The following is a 22550-nucleotide window of genomic DNA, read 5'->3' on the forward strand; positions in this document are numbered from 1 at the left end:
CTGAAGGCCTTCTGGCGGTTCCCTCACTGCAAGAGGTGAAGTTACAGGGAACCAGGCAGAAGGCCTTCTTGGCGGTGGCGCCCTCCCTGTGGAATGCCCTCCCATCAGATGTCGAGGAGATAAAGTACTACACAACTTTTAGAAGACATCTGAATGCAGCCCTGTATCAGGAAGTTCCATGTTCAATGTTTTATTATGTTCTTATATGAGCTGGAAGCTACTCAGAGTGGCTGGGGAAACCCAGCCAGATGGGTGAGGTATAAAGTCAAGACAAGTCACACTTACTGTTGGCCAACCCTCCAAGAGTCACATGCGAGCAGTGGGAGTGCCTAGATATTGTGCAAGCATGCACACACAGAAGTAGGCAGGCAGACAGGCAGGTATATGCACTAATTCCCCTACTTTTTTTTTTTTTTGTTGCCTTTCCTCCACATCACAGCGTTGGGCTGGGAGATGAAGCTCTCCTTCCAGCACAGTGTTGAGATGGAGAAGTATAGCACTCTCTCTGCTCTTCTCCTCTGAAGAGCAGACATGTTCCCACAGCTCTTCATGGAGTATCTTTCTCAATTGCAGCGCTGCATTAGGAAGAGAGGAACTTATCTTCCTAGGGCAGTGTGTGATGGGAAGGAACATCCACTGTTTACTTTGCAAAAGCACCTCTCTTCCTTCTTGCATCCTGCCACTGCTGGGAAGTTGGAGCAAGAATGAGGTGCTCTTTCCTCTTTCCTGAGCATTAGCACCACAACGGCAGTGTGCACGAGGGAGGAGAGGTGCCTTTGTAAGAGCAAGAGGAACTTTTGATTTTGCCAGGGACTAGAGGGCAGTTTCAGAAGGCCTGAGAGCTCGCCAGCCTTAAAGGTGATGTCAGCAGACCCACGTTTTAGAACGCAGGTCACTAGTCACTGATCAGGTATATAAAGCAGGGGCGTATTGCAAAGTCCTTCTCCTGGTCATGCTTTCTTCTCCAAACACCCACTGTAAATGTAAATGCTATATGGGCTGTACAACATATTTCTAGAGTACAACATATTTCTAGAGTAATATTTTGTTAATGTATAAGAGGGCTTGTGCATACAGAGAAAAAGGACACGAAAGGATTAATTTCGGCATGCTGTTTAATTTGGGTGTATTTTGTCCTGCACCTGCAGATAGTTAAGCATGTGAGAATGATTCAGCGAGCATGTGAGAATGACTCAGCACCATCTACAGTATAAATGCTGTTGTGTTTAAGGGAAGTTTGTTCTTGGGCCCTGCCCTTGGCCGGAGCATATTCTTAAATGCTATAAGAAGACTGCATGCCACTGCAAAGACTATATCTACAACTGAACGTAACTGAAACTGCATTATATAGTCAAGTGCAGCAACTGACTCTTCCTAGCACTGTTTTGTGTTTCTCTGTTCTTTGGGCACACTCCGCTGGGCATGAGGATGGGCACTCTGCACATGCCCCAAAGTATTTCATTCATGGGCGTATGCTTATGTTCTGCTTATACTGCAGTTCACAAAATTCCTAAGAGCTCCGTGAGCTCAGTATAGAATCAAGTGTTGAGCAAAACGCTTTTAGCCTTTCATTGGAAAGAATTTGCGCCATCCCCTTAATCCATTTTAGCTGTTCTCTTCTGTATTCTCTTGTTTTAGGGTACCATTCTGTTTTGAAATGGGGCTTTCAGAATTGCACAGAGTGGCTGCATATAAGAAACAAATGTGCTGATCCTTCGCCATCAAGGCTTCTGCTTCTATGCATGTAACAATTCCAGCTTTACTCATTCTCTTATCAATTTTCAGGAGACTGAAACTTACTATTATTTATTAGATTTCTATTCTTCCCAAAGGAGCCCAGCAGGTTGACAAGACCCCGATTTCCTGGATTGCCCCTGGTAATTTTTGAGAATAGATGCTCCGACTACATTCCAACCCACAGGTTAAGAAGCTGATTTTAAACACTGCATAGTAAAGTAATGCATCACTCATGATCATCCTTTTTTTTAAAAAAAAAAAAAATCTAACTGCTAGGTAATATTAGTTAAGAAGCACTTAACCTGTTCTGGCAAACATTGTATTAAGCAGTTCTGCCCTTATAGAACACCAGCTAAAATGGCGATAGGCAACTTGGCTGGAATAAAATAGGTCTGATCTGGGCTTGGCTTATACAACAGATTTATAGTACATCTTAAAAATATTGTATGCTAATGGGCAAAACAAATTCCTGAAAACTGACCCTGTAGAGGGGATGGCACTTGTCCATGAAACATGGTGCCAAATGAGCGTAGATCTGCAGGCTATAGTAATAACTTGCCAGCTGGAGAGATAAAGCAGAAGGAGATTGCTTTTCAAAGCACTTGTTGGCATCCACCACCTAGGAGGAGGGAAAAATGAGAGAGTTAACTTTGCTAAAACAATATCACAATGGCAAGCTCATCAAACTCTTCAGTAGTTGCTCTTCAATGCTTGGGGGTTGTGGGTTCAAGCCCCACGTTGGGCAAAAGATTCCTGCACTGCAGAGGGTTAGACTGGAGGACTCTTGTGGTCCCTTTCCAACTCTACAATTCTATGTTTTTATGAATGAAGAGATAGAGACACCAGTGTCAAAGAATGTACTCTGTGAAGAAGAGAAGGGGATGTGGAATGTCAAGTTGTTATTTTTTTAAGCATCTATTTAGAAGAATTTTCTTTCCCTTTGAAGAGCCCCAGGGGTTTCTCCTCATCTCCACCCCAACTTCTCCATGTTTGGGTAGGCTTTCCTGAACAAAGGCGTTTTTAGCGGGCGTGCAAAAGAATATAGTGAATTGAGAGCTCCCAAGCAGAACCAACCCCAGACGGCATTGCATTTGGCACCAAGGAATAACTGGGAGCACATTTTATGGCTCCTAATCATTCCTTTGCAGCTGTGTCTTCACCTGGAAAATGTTGAATGTGCAGTGGGTGGGTAGGGCTTTGGGAAAGCTGCCTCACAGGTCAAATTGGGAAACCTGCCAAATCTAACTGGGGTGGGAGTGGGGGACCAAAGGTACTTCACCACTTTCAAAGCTGTAAGAAAAAAATATTTTGCTAGACTTCCATGGCTTTGGAGAACAGCTCACAAGATAGGACCAACTGGATTTTCATGTGTGCATGCTAACTGAAATGCAAATATTGGTGTAGGGGAAATGCCGAGGAAATTATTCTCAACATAAAGTGGTGTAACATTAATGTCTCAACAAATGAAACTGATCTGTAGAAAATGTAACTTGAAAAAGGAGTCATTACACATACTTTTGTAAACCAAGAAATCTTTAATAAAAAATACGTGTGTTTTTTTTTAAAGTGGTGTTTCTTTCCTTAGCAAGCCTGCTCTAGAATGTTTGCACAAATTTGTCCAAAATGTAGCAGTACAGAAAACCAACTTCCAGACCCTCTAAGTGTACCTATTTTCCAGGGACAGTCCTGGGTTTACAGAAGCAATCCCTTTTTCTGATTTGATCCCAGAATGTCCCTTTTTTCCTTAGGACGTCCCTATTTTCATCAGAGAAACGTTGGAGGGCATGGAGTTATATGACCCCCCCCCCCCCGAGCCAAGGAGATAAGTAACTATACAAACTTTAGAAGACATCTGAAGGCAGCCCTGTATAGGGTGTTTTATAGGTTATAAATTTTATAAGGTATAAATAAAGGAATAAATAATAATAATAATAATAATAATAATAATAATAATAATAATAATAATAGAATAGGATGCCCCTAGTTTCATTGGAGAAATGTTGGAGGGTATGAACTTCTGGATTCAGACTGAAGCCAAGCAAATATGTGAAATATTAGAGCAGTCAAGTTTGACTGTAAGACTGAAGACATCTCAGCTGTGAACATACCTGAGGTAATGCAAGTAAGTATGCAAGGGATAGGGTCATGTCATTTGGCAAAGCTTCACTGGCCAGCTGCAACAGCACTGCAACAGAGGAAGATAAAAAAACAAACAAAAGCTTTCAACTACTGATCCCACTCTGCCCTTCCCACATACCAAGGTTGGAAATTTCCTCACTTGCTATATTTCTGAAGATTCTAGATTCATGCGTCCTGCATGCATTCAATTAAGTACTGATCAGTGGGGCCAAAAACAGATAATGTGTAATTAAAACTGCAAGCCCGCTTTAGCTTAACTCCCAGCCAAAGTGTTTACGCGTTATCAGAACAAGATGAAATAGCGCCGTGGCAGATGTTAAAACAGAATGGCTGGAACATCTCTCATGCTGATTTACAGCACCAAAATCGGCTGGCTGTAAAACCACAGCCACAACGTAAGTTATGAACGTTTAGGAAAACAGGCAGCAGAATAGCGTGAAATATGTTGTTTCCTACAGCCTGAACATCTGTATTTCTTATCACCTGCTTTTTATGTGCCACGAGACTCAATTATTAATCAACTTTTTATCACGAGGAAGAAAGCAGCAAGCATTTCGCCATTTTACAAATCATTACAATGGAAGAGTTATGGGTGTACCTGGAAATATATGGTTATACACAGCAGCAGGCTGGGATGCTAAATATTCCTAAACTAATGAAAGGAATTAAGTAGCATCGACAAGTATTCCTAAGCCACGCTGATCACAGGAAGCTGACTTATACTAAGCCAGATCACTGGTCCATCTAGTTCAGGGGTGGCAACGTAATGCCTTCGAGATGCTGTTGGACTACACCAATGACCTCAATTCAAATATAATATTGTATCTATTCATAACCAAGAGTGCAATCTTGCGGATCTCAATCTTAAGTCCTACTGCCTGGTAAGTGTGTTTATGATTGCAGGCTAAATTTCTCTGGTACTCAAACTAGATCCTATATTCCTGACGGTATCTGAAGGTAACAAACATCTTAAAAGCAACAAACATCTCAATTTTCTAACACCCTAAACATCTTCGGAAAGCGGTACAGAGCATTGCAAAGTGATATTCAAGACTTCCATGACAGAATTATTCTGTCATGTTTCTGTGGTTATCCAAAGGCCTCCATGGATAACATAATGGTAGGGAAATAGAGTTTCTCTCTCTTAAGGCTTTTGCAACACTTTTTCTGCAGAACTTTTCTTAAGAATAGCCATCACATTATTTCTCTTCTGTACAGTACAGAATTGATTTCTGGATTGGGCCCTTTTCTGGTGAATTATTGCACTCAATGGATCATACAATGGCATCTTATACACATAAATACACCAGTTTGCTCGCGTGCTTTGTCAATGGTGATTGATTTTCCTGGAGACCCAATGCTCTCAGAACTGCAAGTAGCATTTATCTGCACGACATCAAGTCAGTTATAAATGAGTGGCTTGTATAAACGTCTATACGGGTACAATTGTGTTTAGCAGAATTAATTGGTGTGATTTTTCTCTTTTAGTAACCATGGCTGAATAAATACCCTTTTGAAAATTGCTCGCCAGTACAATTGGAGTGAGTGTTTTTGTTTGTTTCAATTATGTCATCATATTTCCAAGTTTTATTAGGATGTTCTGGATCTTCTGAATCCTGAAGACTTTCTCCTCATACTCCTCCTAAGATCCATGGACATCTCAATCAACTTAGACAGGACCATTAAGCTGTGTTTTAAAAAGGTAGTTTTTGTGGGGTAGCGTTAATTTCTCATAATCACTTTTCACGGCAAAACTTCCCACGGCAAGTGGCATTGGAATATTTCAAATTTGGATGCACATATCTCAGCTTCTAAAGATGAAGGATGCATACCACAACTGAAGACTTCCTCGGTTAGTTGACCATAGTTTCCTTTTACAGTCAAACCAGGAAACTATGATTACCACATTGGGAATAAGCTAGGATCTAAAACCAACCTAGGACTATGATTCCCTACCCCAATTTGTTCAGCTAACAGTATTCACTGTTTCCCAGTTTGGATGTAGTGAGAAATATGGAAAATGAATCCAAGAAGAGAGGAGGAGACAGGCAATATGAAGACAAACCGGCAAACGTAATTCTTGTGCATCTTTCACCTTCTTGAAACAGTACGAGCAACCAAACTGAGGCATCCTTCTTCAACGAATACTTACAAAACGCAAATACTTTTAACAGTTTAATTTTCAACTGGGAAAGAAGGTCTCTAAGAGCCCCTCTCCACTCCCTCTCTCCCACTCAATGAAGCACAAAGGAGAACAGTGTTTGTTTTGTGAATCACCAAGTGCAATCTTTATATAAAATACTTACTCGATTGTAATGAAAAGATCTATGCATTTATTTATTTTTTTAAAAAAGTGTGAATGCGAGGAGTGAATCTGAAGTCAAGTCAATTATAATTTTGGCAAGAAAAAGAAAGGAATAGTCAATATGGGTTGTGATTGCAAAAGTGGAATGTTCTCTGCTGAGAGAGAGCAACAGCAAAATTACACATCACTGCTCATCAAGCTGAGGCTGTGTATCACATCACTTAAAAGAAAGCACCAAGAATATTCCAAGCATGACTGCATTATTAGGAATGCATCTCACTCGCTCAACTCCCTCTCACTCACACATACAAAGCTGCCAAGGCACATGTCAAGCTATCAAATTAATAACTGGAAGTAGAATTATTTGCCCATACTACCTGTATACTGAATAAGGAGGATGGTTGGATGAGCAACCTGTATCACATAGCCACAGTTCTCCGACAAGTCAGTAAAATTAATAAACATGTGTCTTCTAACAATCAGAGCAATCATCAAACATTGGGGATTCTCCCTGGGTTGCAGAACATTCTCTCCAAAAGTCCCTGATTTCTGATCTCCATTGTTAATTATTCAAAGACCACAAAGACCCATTAAAACAGACATTGCGACAAACCAGGTATTGCAATGCAAGTCACGTCGGATGAAGAAGCAAGGGGGTGGAGAGAGATGTTCAATCCGCACTGACAAGGCAAGCAATAATCTAGAAGAATTCCTCCCCCCCAAAAACGGTGCTCTGAAGAATGCTGGGGTACCATAGAAGCTTACAAGGGATTCCTCAAATGAAAAAAAAAATTCAATAATGGTGATAACCTTTGGAAGGGTCGTTTCTGTGTTCATCTACAATTCAAACAGCATGGGAGTGAAACTCAATGTGACTGCCCAATGCCCGTCATCCTATGTGACCCCCACACTGGATTTCCTTGGCAGGTATGCAAGGCTCCCTCACTGGACCAGCTCTTGCAGTTTCGAGGTAGAAATTTCAAAGACGTAAGTTAGAACAGCACACCCTGTGGCAAATATATACCATCCATCCCTCCATGAAAAAAGCAAATAAGCACACACTGTACCTTCCGTGGCAGGAAAGAGATCATGACCTTCACTTTTAGTCTCCGCGAGCTTCCCAGTTCTCAGCAACACTTCTGCAAAACTTTCCAAAGGATTGTGCTGATACGTGGTATAAGTAACTTCGTTCTACAGAACACAAATGTTAAGCACAAATTATAACCAGCGCTTGCTGCGTGTTTGATTTCTCTACTCTTGCCCATTATTGCAATTAGGTGCCGTTAACACCAACCACTCTCTCGCCCTTGATGCTAATCAGATCTGATTAACTGACTAGCCAGTAATTTTTATTTTTTATTTTTTTTTAACCACAGGGCTCAAGTCTAAACATTGAGACTCAAGTGTTCCATTGCCATTTGGTGAGGGGGCTTCGCATGCCCTCCCTCTCGAAACGCTGAAAGAAGGAGTGAAAGGGGTTGTGCATAATTTCTGCCCTCTGCCTGCCCTCTTCTGACATTTGTGCATTCAGACTCTTATCAGAAGGAGGACTTTCGTGCCAATGTATCCAAGTAGGGCTCCTCCACGCAAGGTGGGAAGCTTGCTGTAAGAGTCCTCTCTGCACCTCGTTTTAATACATGGAGGGTGGGTCGTGTGGGCAGGCATTTATTTATTTATTTGCCAACTATTTAACGGGTCGCAAACTTACACCTGCAAGGTATGGATCATCTATCAGAGATTCATAAAATGGATGGCAGCCTTGCTTTTCTACTGCTTTATTTGCTCCAGTGGCGCCTTTTAATGCATCTCCAAACTCTTGACCCTGTTTAGGGGAGGAAAAGACGGAGAAGCCCAAATATTAAGACATCGTAAACTCTTATCTGGAAAAGTCCTCACATTTCAACAAATGTTAAAAGACAAGATATCTTAACAGATGAGTGCAGATGTTTAAATAAGTGATGATAAAAGCCTATTACAGTCGTGCCTTGGATCCCGAATGCCTTTCGACTCGAACGTTTTGGCTCCCGAACGCCGCAAACCCGGAAGTGAGTGTTCCGGTTTGCGAAAGTTCTTTGGAACCCAAATGTTTAACGCGCCTTCCACGGCTTCTGATTGGCTGATTCCTGCAGCCAATCAGAAGCTGTGCCTTGGTTTCCGAATGTTTTGGAAGTCGAACGGACTTCTGGAATGGATTCCGTTTGACTTCCTAGGTACCACTGTATTTGCAACACTCAAATTAAAATGCATGTCTAGGACCAGGGCTTTTTGCAACCGGAACTCACTGGAATTCAGTTCCGGCACCTCTCAGATGGGCGCCATTGCCATTCTAAGAGAGAATGAGGGAGTTGTTCATGGTGAGTTGTGGCACCTCTTTTTCTAAAAAAAGCACAGCACTGTCTGGGGCCCACAGGAATAACATTTCTCTGTACTTCTCATTCCTCTACCCAGGACCCTTTAAGTAAATCAGTGTTAAGGGTGGCAGTAGAAAGCTCACGTGAAGAATGAAGCAACAGTAAATTGCCACGGTCAAACAGCTGAAAGAAAAGGGTTATGGTTACTTCTTACATGTAATGGCCGAAGATAGGTCAGTGACTTCTTCCACCACTGTCGATCACTGACGGCATGCAGCATAGCTTTTGTGGTCAGAGTTGTATTAGAAAGGACCTTCATGGTTTTAGCTGTGGTCCACTGCAGTAGGTCAGCAGACTGACCAGAGGAAAAGCTGGTGCCAACCTATGAGTTTATGCAACACACAATCCTTAATATAAAGCTGCCAAACAGGTTACTTTTTTATTATAACAGGTGCAAAAACATGCATCAAAAGTCTTTCAAAGGTTGTAGCTGGGGCAATTTCAACCACCACACTCCTTGTTAAGTGGCAGGATTTGATACAGGGTAACACAAGCGCAGTAAACACACAGACACTGAATTTAGTATTGGAAATACCGTATTTTTCTGTGTATAAGGCTATATTTCCCCTCATTTTTTTTTAAAAAATTTAAAATTGGGGGTCGTCTTATACACAGAATGTTGCAATTAATTATTTCTTAATCTGGGGCTCAAAAAATAGTGGTCGTCTTATACATGGGGGCGTCTTATACACAGAAAAATATGGTATTTTTAACACTGCATTTTCTACTCTTGAATAATAATAATAATAATAATAATAGCCTTGCAGTTAATAGCCATTTATGTTTCACACTGTTATGAAAGTTTGTTCAGATTGTGTACTAGCGCTAGAAGATAGCAAACCACTGATTACCACAGACGAATGAATCCAGCAACAGATGAAATTATGGGCGCTTTGCCCAATTACCAGTGATTGGGGGAAAGAGTGAGGACATAAAACAGCAGATTGCTCAAAGCAGAAATGTTTCGTTCTCAACTCCTTGAGTTTATTGCAGCTATAGCATCCAAAGCAGTAAATCAGGTGGATTGAAGTTTCACTCAAAGGTTTATAGAAAATGGCATACTTGTCCACACAAAAGGCAATACTTTCCAGCCACTTTCAAAAAGGATATTAGGGTCCGTCATGAAAGGCTGGATGCTACTCTGAAATAAGGACATTTTCCCCAACGGCAGGCTGAGTAGTACACTGAATATGTTTCTGGCTACTTAAGAATAATATATTTAGAGGAAGTAAATTAATAATAAAGAATACTACTTGTAAGTGTACATAAAGTATGCCACTTCTTTGAGAACCCTTTGTCATTCTCCTCTCAAAACACACACTTGCCAAAGTGTGCCACTACTTTTGGCAGAGAAACGCCTCAACAGCACCTCCAAAAGTATATCGGCCATATCAGTACACCCTCAGCAAATAAAGATCAAGGAAAAGGCTGTTGGCGTATTTAAACTGAGTAACTGCGCAACAAAAGGCATTCTGAGGAAACTGCAAAGTATAATTAGGAGTTGTTTTAATTAAAGAAAAATAACAGAAGTTACATTAACTACAAGAATGTTACAGAAACATGACCCACCACCACCACCCAGGGTAACTGCGCAACAAAGGCCAGTGGGGGGCTTGGCCCCTCGCCCCCCAATGGCACCCCTGACAGAGCCCATGCACCCATATTCCTCCTGCACATACTGGCCAGATTGGGATGCATATCAAGATTATGTTGAATGGAAGATCATGTGAAAAGGAGGAAGAGGAGGAGGAGGAAGGAAAGTATCTGGAAAGCACATAAATACACCTATTGGTACCAACTAAGTATGTATTAAATGACAGCTCCTGAGAAGTAAATGCATGAACATCATATCACATTTCAGCTAGCATTCTTTTTTAATTCCACTAATTTGGATGGAAAAGTTATGTGTTAAATGCTAAAATGTGTTAAATGTTTTTTTTTAAAAAAAACACACCATAATTGTGGTGATGATTTGAAAAGCTGAAAGTATAGGGTAAAAAAATATATATCGAAAGAAGTATTGTGGTGAGGTTTTTAAAGGGGGTGGGGAGAGAATAACATTTCTATATGCAACAGAATGCCTGAGTGTGAAGCTTTCCATTATTAATAGTAGTAAAAAGATATAAAGAGGAGGCCTCCTGCCAGCCACTGAATAATCAGTTCTTGCTTCTCTAACTGAAGGGACCCCATGCTGAGCAAAATATGGCCAAAAAAAATTCCACTCTGCTTAGAAAATAAATGGCAAAAGATGCAGTGAGCTGTATTTAAAGAAAAAACAAAGAAGCTACCTCTTGGAGCTAATTTTATGCACTTTTTTTTAAAAAAAGGGGGGGGGTGAGAAAAAGAACAGTTGCTAAAAAGGAAATCTATGATCTACTTGCTGGACTTTAGACTGCTTGACCACCAGTGCAAGCCAAGGCGGGGGGAGGGGGGAGGGGGGCGCAATGCAAATGTTAATATTTGCTGGGCCAAAAAAGTCCTCTTTAATTCGTCATTTGGCTTTCTATAGCCACCTTTTTTCAAATCTAGACCAAAGAACTTTCAACTTAGTCCTGAAAAGAGGAGGTAGAAAACAATTCTTACTGCGGGGGGATGCGGGGCGGGGGGCTTAAGAAGTGGTCCCTTAGGAAGAGAGCTGGGCTACAAACCACGCTTGCAACTGGTGTAATATTCAGCAGGCTGCCCTTATGAATGACCATGCTGTGTAAGTTAAGTCTCTCTGTTTTTCTAGATCAGAGCTTTTCAATCTGTGTGTCGCGTATGGGTGTGTCGTGCGAACGCTCATCACGCTCCTCCCAGGGCTGGAAAGGGGTTAGTTTAACGTCCGATTTGATAGTAAAACTGCATCACGAAATGATGCATGTCTAAAAAGTGTGCTGCCAACACGAGAAGTTTGGAAAGCTCTGTTCTAGAGTGACGCTTTCCTGATTGATAAGGAGGAGTATCCAAATTTGAGAGGAATCAAATGACTCAACTTATATATGCATGTATCCATAAACACTTCTGATGCCTGTAACACTACGGTTTGGATCCAAGACTAAGTTAGGTACACTCTGTTGTGTGTTGAGACCCCGCAAGCACCCCCCGAAGATGAATAAAGACACCAGGACACAGAATATATGGTTAATGTTATTGGGAAAATTTTGGCCACAACCTTATTGGTTACAGAATGTGAGCGGTAATTGGCTTAGGCATTGGATAGACCAAACTATATCTGACTCCTGCCCAATGCGCAGGAAGTCTGGTAAGGGTAAACCACTGGTAAGGGGAGCCCCGTTGATGCAAACCAACTCGAACTTCCCCTGGGTTCCCGAAGGGGTCGTGGCATGACCCTAGCCCTGCCTCGGGCTTCAGACGAGATCCACCCCCCCCCCGGATTCCTTTAACAGAATACCCTTAAGCTTGGAGGGACAGGCGATGGCTGGGCCTCCCCCTCCCCAACATGAGGTCACCCAATGCCTAACCGCAAACCTTACAAAGTTGTGACGATTGCTATGAAGTAGGTGAAAACCAAATGGCTAAGCCAGTCTGCCAAGCGGAAAAAATTCGTACTAGGCCCCTGACACAAGACAGGCGACCAACCGAAGTCCAAAGCAAGACAGGTGACCAACCGAAGTCCAAAGCAAGGCCAGTGAAGAAACATGAAAGTTGGGAGGGAGGGTGGGAGATTGAGGAAGCGAGCCAAGAGGAAGTCTCCTGGTTCACGCCCTCATTTAAAAGGGTCCCAGCCATGCGTCCCCCCCCCCCCCGTACAAGACCATACAAGAGAGGGGAGAGTGGTGCACAAACCGTCTACCTGCTACTTCTATGCAGGAGATGGAAGAGACGACCCCTTGAAAGACCAAGCTTGATTCAAATAGTTCTAGCTAACACAAGTAATAGACTCTTACCTAGTGATCACTGCCATGCAATGCAGTTCATGTAATGCAGTGCAGCTGGGCAAGACCACCAGAACATCCCTCTATCGACGCACTTCCAACTTCTCATCTTTCCCTCCTCCACAGCACCCATCAACACCACAGCTTCTTTCTTTTCCAACCCCTCCCTCAAATGAAAATGGCAAATTTTGGTGTTTGCATACAAAGGGGATTCTGATCTTCCCTGCAGTTGTCAGGGTCAGGGTCAACCTGTATTAATCCAATGCCAGGGAACAGTGCCATTCATTAACGAAACAGTATTTTGCATCCTGTCTCTATAAAGATGCACATGAGCCACAATAAACCCACGAGAGTACGGACCAAAACAAAACAAAAAAATCTCATGCATACTACTTCTCTATCACCAAGCCCACCCAATTATTTATCCACATATGTGAATAATCTCATTTGTAGCTCTATCATTACAGATGAATTCCTAAAGAAAGCAAGTTGCAATTTTTACAAGTATTCACAGTAAAGAATTTATAAAAAGGAAATAAAACAACATTTAAGGTCTGGAGCAATACACGGCCACTTGTAAGCACCTTCTCGTATTAATGAGACCGTGCTCAGTAATTACACTTTCATATTACCATGACATATAAATAAAATCCTTGTCTCTACAAAAAGATACATTAGTATTAAGAGGATTAAACTTAAAGTTACCCCCCATTTACTTGTCATGATTTACTGTAATTGTTACTTTAACCATTAATGACTAACACACACCATTTTACGGCTAAACACCATCTTTTAAATAATCCTGTAATGGTGGCTATAATATTCTAAAATACTTTTGACTAATCAAGGCCTTAAACTGCTTATAATGAGGGTTATTTTTGGTTTTGTCTGAGTACTTCTAAAGTAGATGAAGAAATTATTTCCATGTGTAACTGCAGCTGAAGGTAAAAGGAAGAAAAGAGGCCATTACAGAGGCGTTCTCTGTATCTCGTTGAAAGATCTCTTCAAAAAGGAGTCTTAAATACATGACAAACCACACAGCAAAGGCAGCACACCCATTTTCCCATTTTGCCAGTTGTGCATGGTCACACAGAAGGCTTATTTCTCTTAATTTTGTAACCCGAGTGTAATGAAATGGGTGATTTAGCCATCTCAGTCTAACTTCAGCAAATATTTGGGTGTATCTGAAGAAGTGTGCATGCACACGAAAGCTCATACCAAGAACAAACTCAGTTAGTCTCTAAGGTGCTACTGGAAAGAATTTTCTATTTTGTTTCGACTATGGCAGACCAACACGGCTACCCACCTGTAACTGTTTAGGGAAGTTTTTTATGTCTGGTGTTTTATTATGTTTTTCATCTGTTGGGAGCCGCCCAGCGTGGCTGGGGAAACCCAGCTGGATGGGCGGGCTATAAATAAATTATTATTATTATTATTATTATTATTATTATTATTATTATACACCCCAATTGCAGCCGTGTGACCCCAAAGACCCAAGTAGTGCTGAGGACAACATAGGTTGTGAGCCAAGGTGGGGAGACTCTACATAATCGTGATGCCCATTGGCTATAAACAATAAAATTGATTGACTGATTGACTCTGCATAAAAGGGTTTTGAAGATGGAAAAGCTAAAGGGACAGGGACTACAGAAGGTCAATGAAATGCAGATATAAAGCTGGTAATGTGCTGAGAAACAAAAAGCTGAAAAACAAGGGAAAGAGGTAAAGGCCTGATGAAAGGGGAGCAGAGGAAAGAAACCAGGAGCTTCTAAGCTCACCTTGTTTCCAACGCTAGACCAATGATCAGGCTAAAAGATCCAAATGAATTTTAAAAACCCTCAGTGCTTTAAAAAACAAACATACAAACAAACAAACAAACAATTTACCTCTACAGAAGACTCTGTTTTAATTCCACTTGCAGGTCTGGAGGTATTTATGTTTTCCCATTTTTCTGAAGGCCTGATCTGGTAGTTGACTCTGTGATAAAGAATCTAAGGCAAAACGAATAACATATCTGTTAAATTGCTTATTATAATTTGTAAGTTATAAAGTGTGGTGAGCCACTTCCCTTCTGAAGATTGCTTATTTAAAGTCCAGCCAGCTCTGTCTTATGTGCAGAGGGTGGCGTACCCAGGGGTTTTGAGTGTGTGTGTGTGTGTGTGTGTGAATGTGTGTGCATTCCAAACAAAATTTAAAAAAGAGCCAGAGTTCTGATCCCGAAGGAACCACAAACCTCATCTACCTGTTCATCTAAATCTAAGCATTGGCTGTCCTTAAACAGATGACATGTCAGATATCAAACAGCACTTACAATGATGAATAAATAAATGGAAGAACCTGGCTGGGATGGGTGAAGGTACACTGTTAAACGCATTTTATGTATTTCATGAGAATAGTGGCAAAGTATGACATCTTCATAGAAGATTGTAATCAAACTAGTAATAATATACCATGAAGGATTATGATGGATGTGATTCTTGATAGCAAGAAACTGGGGGCCCCACCTGGAGGAAACATTTAAATCGGTATCATAACCACTTTATGCAGTCATGGCTTCTCGCAAAGGATCCTGGGAACTGTAGTTTGTGAACCGTGGCGGGAGTTGTTAGCAGGCCCCTATTCCCCTCACAGAATGGCAGTTCCCATTCCTCTGGGAGAAGAGCGATGGGCTGTTAAACCACTCTGGGAATTGTCTAACCCTGTCAGGATGGCTCCAAGGGTCTAATGATATTTAAGCTGTTCCCCTGGCGCTAACCCTTTGGGTCCCGATAGGGAGATTTCTTGTAACAAATCCTGTTGTCCCAGAGAGAAAGAAATGCCTGTGAGGGCATACCTTTCACTGACACCTGACACACAGAGAGCCTAGTTACAAGGCTTGTTTAATAACAGCTATGGTATAAATTAAAAGGAGCTCGAAACTCCTGTTTTACCAGTACATTTTTCAATGGGCGCAGGCTCACTCTGACCAGCATTGTAACTCAAGGACTTGGGACTCTAGGACTAACACAAATTTTGAAAAAGAACTGTGGAAGCCACATGTTGAAAATGGAACTTCATTCAGAAACAAAACCATGTACTTAAATAACAAGGTTTCAACCCAGGTATTTGTTAAAAGCAGTACTTCAGTCCAGTAGCAACAAAGCATAGGAGATATGACTTCAGAACAGATTTATTTTTGTTTTGTTTGCATTTTAAACAAGGCTTTTAGAGAATCTAGACAGACCTCAGTTTGCAGAGCACTGCTCGCTGCCAGAAGCGGTTCAATGGCACTTGGGGGACAATGTGTCAAAGCATAGGCTATGAGCTCCTGTCGGACAGCCATGTCTTGGTAACCTTCGGCTTGTCCTAACTGGCTGCAAACCTCCCAGCTGTTAGTGTACCCTGATATGGATGAAACAAAACAAAACAATTACAAAACTGAAATTAAGATCAAAGATTGAGAAAACTCAAATTAAGGACTGAGATTACAAAAAAATATATATTTTAAAAATTGAAACTGAAATTACACCAGCATTTCAAATTTGAAGAGTACCACAATTCACTTTTCAATGGAATGGTTATGAAAGCCTGACCTCATTCCATATCAGATACACTGATTCTGTACCCTGCATATGAATTTTAACAGCTCAGAAACATGATCATGTCTGTACATTAGCTCTCAGAGACACCATCCTGCCTTCAATTTATTCTTTCTGTATAGAACCCAACTACATTTCATTACTACACAACTTCCACCACCCTACAGCAGACATCACCATGAAATGCTTCAAAAAATAAAACAAAAAGAGGGACCTCATGTATCCAACTTTGAGGCTGATGCATTCACAAAACAGTAATTTGCCAGCTTGCATAAGGATAAAGAGTTTTATTCATCCAATTTATATTTTAGAGTAAATGCGCTGAAATAGACTGTTTAAATTAATCGTTTCTCAAGTCCCTTGGATTCAGTGGTTCTACTCTGATAATGACTTCATCAGGCTCCTCTTAAAATACTTACCATTTTATACAATGTCAGAAAATCCACGAGATAATTTTTTGGGGTTGGGGGGAGGAGGGGGGAGAAGAGGAAATTCATTCCCACCTGAAGCCATAAGCTCCTGGCAATGCATATTTGCTGCTTTGTAATCCTGAAATTGAAGAGCTTGTTCAACTAACAGAATCAAAACTTGTCCTTTTCTCTCCATCTGGTCATCACCTTAAAAATTTAGAAGAATTATTGTTAAACAATTAGAAAATTAACATCGGATTAGTAATAATAGATAATAATAATAATAATAATAATAATAATAATAATAATAATAATAATAATAATAATTTATTTGTACCCCTCCCAACTGGTTGAGTTTCCCCAGCCACTCATAAGTAATGAACAATGTGACGGGCAGCCCACGCAACAGCAGGAAGAGGAAGAGGTGCCACAAAGCAAATTGACCAAAACAGTTCATCTTAAAGCTCCAAACCAGAGTCTATTCAGACCCTGAATCTCCCACTATTGTGTCTTCACAAAACCAAAGAGGTAGGTGTAAGCCTTAGGCCACACTCCAAGACTGCTATATACAAGTATAGTACAGTCTAGAGCAGAGTTTCCCAAACTTGGGTCTCCAGCTGCTTTTGGACTACAACTCCCATCATCCCTAGCTAGCAGGGCCAGTGCTCAGGGATGATGGGAACTGTAGTCCCAAAACAGTGGGAAGCTGTTCTAGAAGGTGAGGAACCTGTGGCCTTCCATGTGTTGTTGACTTGAATGCCACCATCCCTGACCATTGGCCATGCAGGCTGGAGACAGCAGTCCTAGGCTGCATTTAAAGCACATTCATCCTACAAATAATCCTGGGAACAGTAGTTTGCACCTTGCAGTGCAATTCACAGCATCCTGAACAAATCACAGCCCCCGGGATTCTTCGGGGTAGGGGGTGTGTGCTTTAAATGTATGTTGTGTACGCAGCCAAAAACACCTGGTGCACTGCGGGTTCCCTGTTCTAAAATAACGGATAACTTCAAAATTAGGAATATCTAGCAACCGTGACCTTTAAAATCAACGCAGCTGAGGTGAAATGCATGCGGCTTCCATGGGGTCCTACACTTTTCCTAATAGATTTAAAACACAACTGGGACAAGAGCCTCTCAACCGCCATGAGGGAATGGAAGGAGCCATAGCCCAATGTGAGTGCTTAATGTTAAGTTTCTTAAATTGTTCCTCAGGTATCCACTAAGAAAACAAATAAAGAATGATTTGTTTCTGTTTGAAAGGAATGTGGACGTACTTAGATGTGGGGGAGAAATTACTTTTCCTTAATTGAGCCTGAGCGGTTTGACGAAGATAAGTTAGCAGCAACAACAACAACTGTAGTCTCTTTCTTGTTCCACGTATTTTTACAAGAGTTATCAAAAACGCAGGAATTATCCTGCGACAGTCTCCTTTTCCCTGACAGTTTCTGCTCCTTGCCAGTATACTAAAAGCATCATGACTGGAGCTCCTGAAACACGCAGTTTGAATTGTTTAATTTAATTTAATGAGCTTTTCCTGCAGGCTTCACAATGGCGTCGCTTGAAGCCCATATCCTGCTGAAGATTTTTCAAGTATCTCCCTTTCATTCTTCCCATCAAACCAGCCCTGTGACAACCTCATGGAATCCTGCATTGGAAAGTGTGTGTATGTACATATTGTTAAGAACTATAAAAGCAAAATTGTTTCCTAATGACAGTTTTATGCTCGAATGCCTGACAGGTACAATTTAAAAAGTCAAACTGCCACTTCAAAAGGACGCAATGAGGCCTTAACAATCTTCTGCCTCCTGAATCGCCTTTGCTGTTTAAACACTGATCAAGTGCCATGTCTTAAGACATGTAACATCTAGAACCGGGCAGGTGGTCCTGTCTGCTGTTCTGAAGAAGACTGCATGCATCTGCTGGAAGAGTTTAAATAATTTGCAAAGGACACACAAAGACTCTGCTCATCCCCCCTGGTTTCTCAAAATGCAAACATAGGAAACACACTAAAACAGGAACAGGAGTCTAAAGGCAGAATTCCCCTCTGGACCATATATCAATGGTAGGTGGGGTGAAAGTGGATGGAGCAATGCATGAAAAATTTACCTTTTCACAGTAGGGTAGTTTGCGCGCGCGCACACACACACACACACACTATCTTCCATCCAGGAAAGAAAGAGGCATTATCAGAGCATTAGGACACATGACAGCCAGGCAAAAAAACACACACTTAAGGATAGCAAGAGGCAGGGCCAGCATGGTCAATGAAGAGGTGTGGCTGAACACACTTCCAAGGGCCGGATCGGTAAGTTTGGAGGGCCACATTCCCCTCCCCTGGGCCCGTCCATCTCTCCTTTATTAGAACTTGAACATTGCAAGACTATGCACTGGGCATCCAGAAAGACATTTTAAGCATCGTTTCCCCTCAAAAAACAACAACATTCCACATGAAGGGAAATCTGGTACAGCCAACAAATATTAAGAACATCTCCCTTCAAACAAACCGTGTGGGTTTTTGTCATTTGCATGAGTAAAAAACAATAGTGAATATTTCCTTTGTTGTTGACGTGGTGCGCCCATATGTTATAGAAAGCACATGCTAAATCATCTTAGAATACGCATGTCGCGGGCCCTTCGCCCTGTACAGCCCACCCCCGGACGTTTTACGGTCTATGAGTGCTGCACCAACGACAAACAGTCCCCAGCTGCAGCCCTTCAGACTACTAGCTGGATCCTGCTTACTTCATTCACCACAGACGAGGATATTGTGAACTAAAAAGATGTTTATTGCGTACAAAGCTTGTGGTTGCTGATGAAATAAAGGTTGTTCAATAAACTTATAACAGTTGTCCTATACCGGCCTAATACCTCTAAATGTTACCGGCCTAATACCTCTAATAGTTAACTAAATATCAATAACAACGCGTTTCACAATCTCTTTATCCTCTCTGCTGACATCCACCTAAGACTCTAAACTCCCAGCTCTATCTCTTGACTCACACTTCAACTTCAACTCTAACTCCCCGCACTTAACTCCTCCTGCCCACACTTCAACTCCAACTCTAACTCTAACTCTCTGCCCACTGGGAGGGGTGTTTTATACCCAGGCTAAGCCCGCCCCTGAGGGTTCTAACTGTCAGAACACTTAACCCCTACCTGGCATGAGGCTAGTTCTCCACATACCTCCCTCCTTTTTAGGTTTGTATCAGAGGAGTTACTAGCCAAAGTATCCCTCTGATACAAACAACATTTTTAAACATTAACATAAACAATACATTTTATAACTCTTACCTATATTACCTAACTATGGCATAATATTACATCTTCAGTAAAAGTACATATAGTTGTGAACATTATATACATTAGTTCATGCAGCATTAAGTCTTTATTGCAAGAAAAACCGTAACTGTCCATTAACCTTGGTCTTTGGGTCTTCATTATAAGGCGTCTGCGATGATGTTTAGGATCCTTTCACGCTCCTTATCGTCCTTACCCGTCGCAAGAAGTATCTTTCTCTGGGCACCAGTCTTTTCTCTGCCAAACGTGATGGGCTGTAAGCTGTCTTCCCCGGCCAGATGACACAGTCCCATTCCGATCTCTGCACTCGAGGCGTCTGTAACGATTGTGGATCCCAAGCTGGGTAGAGTCCTTGTTTCTCAGGGTCAAAAGCTCTCTTAGTTCAACCTCTCCCTCCTTCAGGTTCTCTGTTAAATGTTTAAGCTCACAGACTTGTACACACATCTCCAGGTCATCATAAGCTGCATAAACACTGGTTGTCTGGCTTTTAAATGCACTGGGAACTATTTGCAGAAGTTTGTGGATATCTTCTGTTTTAGTTAGCTTGCTGAAGCTTTCTAGGCAAGCGTGATCTCTTAATGAAAGTAGGCTAACAAGCTCTGATTGCTTATTGCTCATAGCAATCTCCCTTGTTGTCAGTTCATCTTTGGTCTGTAGTGATTTATTAGTTCCCACTTCGAGCAATTTTAAGATTACTTTTGTATGCCTTTGACGTGGTAGCCCTGTTAATGCTGTGTAACTACATTCATTTTGGACATTTATTTGTGTTGCATGAGCAGCAGGGTACCCATCTTCCCACCACACAATCTCTAGTGTAGGAAACACTTTCACTTTCATAGAAAGTCGATAGGCCCCCATGCCAGCTATAACTTCCAGTACGTCTTTCTTTCTATCTTTCCAACTGATGAATGGTTTATCGTAACTATGACTAGTTGTTTTAACTGATCTCACAGATAGGTCACGGGTCATATTGCAGGTAGACACTCCTTTACCAATATCACAGGCTTTTTCAACAACGTGACTACTGTAGTCTAGATTGGGTTCATGGTTTAGTGACTGGGTTGGGTTTATCATATTCTTATGCATGACCCGCCTCCCTTCACCATGCTGAATTATATTGTTTATATCATTCATTTTTGAAATGATCTTACAAGGACCTTCCCATGTCAGTTGTAACTTGTCACTGTTTACTGATCTGATTAATAAAATATCTTGTCCTGGCTCAAAAGATCTCTCATGTGCTTTTTTGTCATACCAAACTTTCTGTTTGTGTTGAGCAACCTTGCACTGTTCTCCTGCCAGTTCTAGTGATCGTTTAAGAGTGTTCTGCAATTTGAATAGGTAGTCAACTACATTAAATCGCGCTACAAGGCCATTGGTCTGTGGGTGGTCAAGGGTACTGGTGATTCCCAAGTGACCTCCAAAGATACTGCCATGTGCATGTTGTATTATCTTGGTTCTAAATTCAGTAGGTACTATCAGTTGCCTGTGGATTTCATTACCCCCTCTATTAGGCTTTAAAAGAATCTCTCTGTATAGCAACCCATTGTTGACTATAAACCGCTCCGGGCTTTCCGGGGTTAATACTGTATTCAAGGCTGTGGCTTGAAAATATTTCTGTAAATCTGTATCTAGTTTCTGCTTGGCTGCAAAACTAGCTGCTTGACTATTTGTAACTGGCACTAAACTTGTATCTTGTGTCAGTTCAACAATTGTATCAGGCCTTTCCTCCTGAGGTAACTGTCGCAGTTTTTGTGCCCTAGTAATCACAAATGCACTCTGTACATGGTCAAGTAGGTCCCACCCAATTAACATTGGAGCTGGGATTTCTGGTGAAACTGCTACTTGCCATTTTCCAGACCATTGTTTATATGTCAGATTAACTAATGCGACTGGCAAGATTTCTGGCTGTTTTGATATTCCTTTTAAACTGATTGTTTTGCCTTTAATAAAGTCTTCTGGCTTTAACAAATCAGGATGTACAATACTAATCTGAGACCCTGTGTCTTTTAAGCCTTTATATTGTTTACCATTCACCCAAATTTCTTCTCCTGTTTTGTGTAATAGCATGTCATCTTGTTGAATTATATAGCACCTCACAACTTGGGCCACTGGTAACTCATCAGCCTGTTCTCTAGACTGGGCCTCGGTTGCCGTGGCAACCATGTTGGCAGTTGGCTCTGTCTCCACAGTTTGGACACAATATGTCTGCTTCTGAGGGATAGTATTTGCACTCCTAGTTCTGAGTTCAGTTCTACAGTCCACCTGTCGATGGCCTTTTCTCCCACATTGCCAACAGATTAATTCAGGCCTTTTACCCTCACTATATTTATTTACTTTTCCCTCAGTCTCCCCCGTTGTCATAGTCGTGTTATGGGGAACATTTGCATTGGCGGGAAAAATTTTCTTGGCAGTTTCTGTGGTAAACTTTGTGGGTGGTTGCATTCTCTTAAACTTATTTGTTTCCCACTGTTTGTCCTTATATTTTGGGGCATCATAAGCGTGTTCACGGATTTCATTTATTTCATCTGCCAGATTAGCAGCTTCCCGGATGGTTTTAGGTCGTCTTTCTTTAATTAAATACTTCAGATGGGTATTAATCGTGTCATAAAATTGTTCTAATGCGAACACCTCTTTTATTTTCGCCACAGAATCAGCACCCTCCTGTTCTAGCCACTTGTTTAAATAATTTGTAGTTTTAGCTCCTAGTTGAGCAAATGTTTCCTCACGCACTTTTGTTATTGTTCTAAATTTTTGTCTCAGTTGTTCTGCAGTAATTCCGAATCTGACATA

At 41.4% G+C, this 22550-nt stretch overlaps 1 protein-coding gene across 3 annotated transcripts in view; it reads right to left on the reverse strand.

Moving 5' to 3' along the window:
- NBAS (NBAS subunit of NRZ tethering complex) overlaps positions 1-22550 on the reverse strand; it is a 181098-nt gene that overhangs the window by 50777 nt on the left and 107771 nt on the right. For 2 of the 3 annotated variants that reach the window (XM_033143127.1, XM_033143128.1), the window contains exons 33-40: positions 16552-16665; positions 15694-15851; positions 14357-14461; positions 8747-8914; positions 7890-8003; positions 7249-7372; positions 3846-3922; positions 2219-2356 (exon numbers count right to left, since the gene is read on the reverse strand). In XM_033143127.1, the coding sequence (XP_032999018.1) occupies positions 2219-2356; positions 3846-3922; positions 7249-7372; positions 7890-8003; positions 8747-8914; positions 14357-14461; positions 15694-15851; positions 16552-16665 (998 nt within the window). The remainder of the gene's footprint in view (positions 1-2218; positions 2357-3845; positions 3923-7248; positions 7373-7889; positions 8004-8746; positions 8915-14356; positions 14462-15693; positions 15852-16551; positions 16666-22550) is intronic. The other variant, XM_033143129.1, reaches the window with a different exon arrangement.

The sequence above is a fragment of the Lacerta agilis genome, chromosome 3, assembly GCF_009819535.1.
Source record: "Lacerta agilis isolate rLacAgi1 chromosome 3, rLacAgi1.pri, whole genome shotgun sequence".
In the NCBI taxonomy this organism is placed as follows: domain Eukaryota; kingdom Metazoa; phylum Chordata; class Lepidosauria; order Squamata; family Lacertidae; genus Lacerta; species Lacerta agilis.